We start from the raw sequence: 6,975 nt of genomic DNA, 5'->3' as shown, positions 1-6,975 counted from the left end.
GAATAAACTTAATCCACCATTACAAACTATTCTCAATTTTTATTGTAAATTGTTATTGAATATCCTTTAACCTTTGGCATGACAAACAAAAAGACTCGACATGCATAACAGCTTGCTCATGCAATAAGCAGGGATCAGTCTTCTGAAGAACTTATTTAAGTATAAAAAAAGTCTTTATGCAAAAAATTTCCACGGCCTTTATGCGGAAAATAAATGCTCCAAACAATAAAATACTACCATTAGATACGGAAAACCTGTTTCTCAGAGCAAAATGCCATTCAAGTACCATACAAAATTGGCTGAGTTAAACAGGAAACAAAATTCTCTTTTGCAATTAGAAAACAGAAGGAATAGTTCAGAGATCTGGGAAGAATAAAAGGAAAATTAAGACACTAGAGAATATACAAAAAGATCACTTGGATATGTTATTCAATAAGAAATTGGCATGTCTGAACGAATCCTCTGTCTGAATTGGAAATCGCACAAATGTGAAGCAGTCCTGTGAAAAAGGAAAGAAAAAAGTTGTGAATATCCACACTTCTATAAACTTAATACTAATGGTAACACTTATTCAGTCATAAATAGATCAGTCACCACGTTTGTTGAAAACAGTCGGTAATCTGCAAAAGAGGAAGAGGTGCATAAAAACATATCCTTTATAGTAGAAGAGATGCTTACAATATCTCCAATGATAATTTTCCATTTCCAAAGGTTGGCATCGGCTATGGAAACATCACGATGCTGGTCTACAATACAATACCTGGAATTTGATAGAAAACTGATTAACACACGAGCTAGAAGAAAATACATCTTCAAAGATAGTAGATTAAAGATGAAAATACAAAAAAGAAGAAGTGCATTACTCAGAAAAGACACATGAAGTAATGCATTTTGAACCAGGTGCAGGACATATCAGCCATAACAAATTTAACTCGTGATTTTTAGAAAACGTTCAGGTGTGGTGAAACAACCGACGAAGAAAATTTTAGAGGAGAATATCAGCTGAATGATAGTACAGTGCTATACAGGTGGATAAAAAATGAACATTTAAATGCTTCATGTCAAATTTGAGTTCATCTGATTGCACGGTTTAACTCTTGCTAATTGTCTTACTTGAGGAGAAACAACCTGAAAGAGACTTTCTGAAAAATTGAAGCTACATAGTGGATGATTTATTAGGAGCATTTGAAAAAAAAATACCATTATCATGCAGAAATTCTGTGTAGCTTTCATGCATTGTTGCAAAAAGCATGCATGCTAAAGTAGGCATCACTTCTTGTGTTTTCAAAGATTACAGATAAAGTAGGCATCACTTTCATGCATTGTTGCAAAAAGCATGCATGCTAAAAACCAGCTTAAACCAACTCCTTGTTATATTGCCTTTGGGATGCTTTAGCTCCCGGCTTAAGATCATAATTTTTTACATAGTATATCATTTACTTTTCTTGATTTTTGTTGTTCTCAATAAGGTTTTAGCATTAGTTACTTATGTTATCTTTGTTATGAATTGTTCTCAAGATGCAGCTCCGATGCCAGTTAACAATAGTGACACCATCATTTCTGTTTCCGTGCTAATTATAGGAATCTATTAAAAGGAAAAAGATGCGGAATGATATACCTGTCTAGGGGAAGACCTGGGAGGCCTCCAACAAAGTAACTTTGAACTAAACTTTGAATCCTTTCTTGGTCTGCAAACAGAACAAAAAAAAATGAAAAAGTGAAAAAAAAAACACGTGATATTTGAGCTGTCATGAATTTTAGAATGTTTAAATCATAATGAATAGTTTGAATCATCAATTCGGATGATGTAATGTGCTTTATTATAGTTGCATGTAGATTTCTTAGTTACATACTTGTGTATGGGTACAACAAGAGACGACACTGGGTACAACAAGAGACGACACTGCGACAAATTTTGCAAAACTAGGACATGTATAGAAACATGGCAATGAAAAAGATTGTGTGCGCGCGGCGTGTGTGTTGTGAACATTTAGTAAAACCATAAAAACATATGAACAGTCACGTACGTCAGAGGCGGAGCCAGGATACTATGGTAGGGCACAATTATATAACTTTTCTATTAAATTAGATTTTATCACTTAAAACAGAAACACTTAAATATTTAATTGTCTATAAATAGAAGAATTTAAAACAAAAATAGTTAATTTGTATTTATTCTTAAAACTAAAACAAAATAGAAGAATTTTAAGTAAAAATTATTACCTACGTATTTATTCTTAAAACTTCTATAGACAATGGTCATTTTTTTATTGTTTTAATAACTTAGTATAGTGCCCTTTTCCTTTCAAAAGAAAGTAACATATCCAAGTAAGGCACAATTAGTCAGCCATTAACCTTTGATAGCTAACTCAAGTACTGTTAAAGGATTTGAAAATTTTTAGGTAGGGCACATGCCCTACCTCAAGTACACTTGGCTCCGCCCTTGCGCACATGTAAGTGTTAGTTCTGTGGCCAACCTTATCTTTCATTAGAACCTGAACAAGTTATATAAATACAATGCATCTGGAAAACAAAAATAATCACAAACTCACTGTTCATCTTGTGGTTTTAATATTTTGATGTTAATGCATTTCAGGGTTGGAATTGGATCGAATAATTACCACTAGCTGGGTAATTATTCGTCTAACTATTTGTTCCAACTCAATTCGATTGATTATCAAATATTCATTTGTATGCTACATCCCTTATTCCTTTTTTTTACTACATACATATCAATGTTACCTTGATTCTCCTTGCATTTTAGTCAAGATTTTGCACGCGTTGTGAGACAAAGTACCCAGTCTCTCTAACGCACTCTTTCAATGAATAATTCTTTTATCAAATTTGGCCAAATATTTCAATTATGGATCTTTACATAATCATTAGAAAGAAACAACATTTTATAAAAATATAAATACCAATACAGAATCAATTTCTATAATCAAATGAAATAACTCTTAGTATTTCACAAATATTTGAAGGAAAAAAAATTAATATCACTTGTAGAGTAGAGATCATGAAAGTATCAATGTTCATTCAAGACCATGGCGTAAGAAAATCCAAAAAAAAAAAACTCTTTAAATTGGTGACATAAACTTGGATCTAGGGCCCTGAACATAGGTTGGAAACATGAATGTTCTAAAGTACAGACAACTAATAATCCATTGCTTGACCTACCTTCGACAGTGACTATGTAATACCCCAAAAAGAATAGTCCCACATCAGAAGATGATGGGGAATTTGAAGTGTTTATAAAATAATCCAAAGGACTCAATAGCAACAAGTGCTAGCACTTCTTGGCAATGGATTTAGACAAACAACAAGTAGCTCTTAGTGAGTCCCACGGCTTATATCGAACCAACAGGCTCGCGGGCCTATGTCGTGACAAATGATATCAAAGCAGTCAACCAGTCGGAAGTGTAGCGCTAAGTGCTATACTGCGTGAGCACTGTGGGAGCCACCTCTAGAGCTCACATCGTCTAACGGTGATACTGGGACGTGTCAACTGGCATATTGCGACGATGACATTGCCTTTGTAAGGTGGAGTGATTGTAATAGCCGAAAAGAATAATCTCACATTGAAAGATGATAGGAAATTTGAAGTGTTTATAAAATAATCCAAAGAACTCAAGACCAAGTGCTAGCACTTTTGGCAGTGCATTTAGCCAAACAATGAGTAGCTTTAACTACAGTTTATATCGCGTTAACGGGCTCACGAGCCCAGGGTGTGACAGACTACACCTCTTGTTATGTTACAAAAGTGGTAAGGCTCACCTCAACAAAATATGGAATCAATGATTCGTTCAATTAACTTCGCATCATAACAATAAAAGTAAGCAGTTAGACAATATTTGCTGACTTTAATATTTATAGCAAACAAACAAAAATTTTAGGACCTTGTTAACAAGAAGTATGTAGTTAACAATATTTGCATACTCAGGGGATAAAAGTCAAAAATAAACATGGACTAAAAGTCATTTGATATTCATAATCAGGGAAATTTTAGGATAATTGATGCTGAAAGTAAAAATAAAATTTGAATACTCGCAAAACTCTACTCAGTTAGCTACTAACATTATATCTTTTCCTGAAGAAGTTATTTACTCATTCGTTATGACCAAGTGCTTGCCATCAAACAATCAAGAAATATTGACTGGGCATTTTAACAGTATATGAGGTAGTATATTACCAATAGGATAAAACCAGCTGTTTCACAAGTGTGTTGAAAACTTATGATAGCAGAGCAGATTATTTAGAAAAAAAATTGAAAAAAAAATAATGGATCAAATTTGGGGCGAGATGGGGGTAAAAGACGCGGGGAGAGGGATTATATGTTGATGACAAAATAGATTAAAATTTTACCTAAAACAAAGGGGCATAAATAAATCTTAGGGGTCGTTTGTTTCCATGCATTAGGTTAGTTTTGTATTGAAAAATGGGACATACAACCTTAAAATCCAATATTTTTACCAAATAAATTGTTGTTTGTCGTTTTTCAATGTCACGAATTTGGGGTTACCACGTAGGATAGATGATGTAGGACGATCGTTAGCTGTCAATCAAGAAATTTACAGATTTACTAGTATCTTTTTCATTTTAGTAATATTCGATGCAGTGCAAACTCCTAACAATCCTAGTCCAGATGTAGACTCAAAGTCAGACCTTGAGTTCAACCAAAATCTAAAACTAGAATAAAAGTTGGAGACTAAGCAACAATTGGAGCATGAACTAAAATAAGAACAAAATCGGAAGATCAACTCAGAGCCAAAGATTGAGCTAGAAGAAAAATCAGAGCAAATTACTAATTTAGAGTGTAACTCAGAATGAGAGACGCAATTTGTGCTCGAGCTAAAAGTTGAACCACATCAGAAAATAGATTCAAATTTCAAGTCTAAACTCGAACTTGAACGAGAGCTAGAACTTAAGCTGGAACTAGAAGTTGAGTCAAATGTTGATTCAAATCCAAAGCTTGAATAAACTCCAGAGCCTGAAATTGAGTCAAGCCTAGAAGTTGAATGTAAGACGATATGCAATGCAAACTCCTAGTCCAGATTAATTTGATTGTTGAGTTCGTTAACCCAGCCTTACACCGCAAACTCAATATCGAGTTGTACTTCTCTTAAAACTCCTACAACGCTCGAAGAAAGACTTTCCACTGAATAAATTACATATTACACTCTCCTACTGTAAAACTCGAGATCGAGTTTTCTCAAACAAGGAGAGATTTGATGTAGAACGATCGTTAGCCGTTGATCAGGAGTTTTAAATATTGCGGGTATCTTTGTTATTTTAATAATATTTGATGTAATCTCCTATGTTAGGTAAAGATCTCCTTCGGATTAGATTTCAGGATATTAGAATCTTTAGCTTCGTTTGGCAAAGAGTTAATAACGAGGGATAAAGGTTAAGGATTAACACAGTTAGCCAATTTGATAATTTGAGGGGCTAAATTATTAATCCATTATATAAGTTTTATTTTAACCATTGTGATTATTTTTAGTGTTTAGGAATAACAATGATTTCGACTATTTTATTTATAATTAAAGGGGTTAAATATTAACCTTTTTAAATAAGAGTATTAGTAAACCCCTCATTTTAATCCCTCTAGATGGGTTAGCTTTACCTTTTGCATCTTTTGCGTTTGGTAAATTATGGAGGGTTAACACACTTTAACCTGTGTATAAATTTTTTGTGTGTGCCGAGTTAAGAAGGTTAAATCTCCTTAACCCCTCACTTAACCCATTGCCGAATGACACATTTGAGATATATTTTATTAGAGATTTTATCTTTGCTTTCTTTTTATTAGAATTTGGTAATGGTTTGATTTACTTTCCAAATTTAGTTTTTCTCTATAAATAACATTGTAGTCCTCTTTGAGGAATTAGACTGATTAATAAAAAGAAAAATTTCCTGAGATGTGAAATTTTTGTTAGCATGTAATGTGCTAAAATTATGACATGTGAAGTGTCGGGGTGTGATGCCCTCAGGTGTGAGGCCATTTTTTATCCTAGACCTCCAATTGCAATATACTTCAACCAAAATTCACTCCTCAAATATTTTAGCCATTTATCCTCTCAACAAAAGATCACCATCATTCAAAAATATCAAAAGAATACCCAAAACCACAAATGGCGGAGTACTGTTCACGAGTGAGTAATTCCCCTTGCATTATTCAACTCAGTGACTTTCTTATTGTTCATGATGGATTACAACACCATTCTACTAAGCTGTCACCGACTTCTTGCCTCTAGATCAAAGCCTTCATGTTGTTCCCTATCAATAGATGCATCAAATGTGATTCCCTAAAATTATGCTGATTTCACCCGATTTTGTGATTTTAGTCATATGTCCTTTAACAAAAAGCATGTGTAACCAAACAAAATCTAATTGGAATTTATGGCTCACGTAAATACAATTTATTATTCATTGCAAACAAATAAGATTTTAATTATGGTTTTTTCTACATCCGTAGCATGCATCAAATTGCAATCCACAAACCAAACAACACCTTAAGGGAAAAGGGAAGTGGTTTATTAAAATGATTGGGGAGACATTATGAGTGCAAGAAGAGGCATAGTTTGGAGGGGGGGGATCCTACAGAAAGTGCCCTATAGAAATGATAAAGGGAGGAAGAAGATTACATCACCTGTCTTTTGTTCGAAATCTGGAACTGCACGTGTCCCAGCAAAAAACTTACAGTTGGATGGTTATCAACCGTCAACTTCAATATTTTTTTTGGATGACATGCCACAATCCTCTTCCTCCCTACATGATTTTCTATAGAGGACCCCCTATGGGGTTTTTTTTCCCTTCCCCAAGTTTGGATTTATATTTGTGAAGGTGCAGTTTGGATTTCAGAATCCTTTTGAGAGGTCAAAGTAGAAGACAAAAAGACTTGAGATGACCCAGAATGATGTTTGGAAATGGTTAAAATGTTTTTCTTTTCCACCAGAAATCCTGCTCCTACCAGAAATA

At 33.9% G+C, this 6,975-nt stretch overlaps 1 protein-coding gene across 6 annotated transcripts in view; it reads right to left on the bottom strand.

Moving 5' to 3' along the window:
• LOC109823781 (protein STICHEL-like 2) overlaps positions 211 to 6,975 on the bottom strand; it is a 31,679-nt gene continuing 24,914 nt past the window's right edge. For 4 of the 6 annotated variants that reach the window (XM_020390157.1, XM_020390160.1, XM_020390156.1 and 1 more), the window contains 2 exons: positions 6,647 to 6,963; positions 1,619 to 1,688 (listed from right to left, as the gene is read on the bottom strand). In XM_020390157.1, coding sequence (XP_020245746.1) covers positions 6,855 to 6,963 — 109 coding nt within the window. In that variant the 3' untranslated portion in view covers positions 1,619 to 1,688; positions 6,647 to 6,854. Of the gene's footprint in view, positions 500 to 678; positions 761 to 1,618; positions 1,689 to 6,646; positions 6,964 to 6,975 lie in introns of those variants that run through there. The other 2 variants (XM_020390159.1, XM_020390158.1) reach the window with 2 other exon arrangements.

This window comes from Asparagus officinalis, chromosome 9 (assembly GCF_001876935.1).
Source record: "Asparagus officinalis chromosome 9, Aspof.V1, whole genome shotgun sequence".
NCBI lineage: Eukaryota > Viridiplantae > Streptophyta > Magnoliopsida > Asparagales > Asparagaceae > Asparagus > Asparagus officinalis.
The sequence above is the reverse complement of the archived record's forward strand: the minus strand, read 5'-3'. Positions and strand labels throughout refer to the sequence as shown.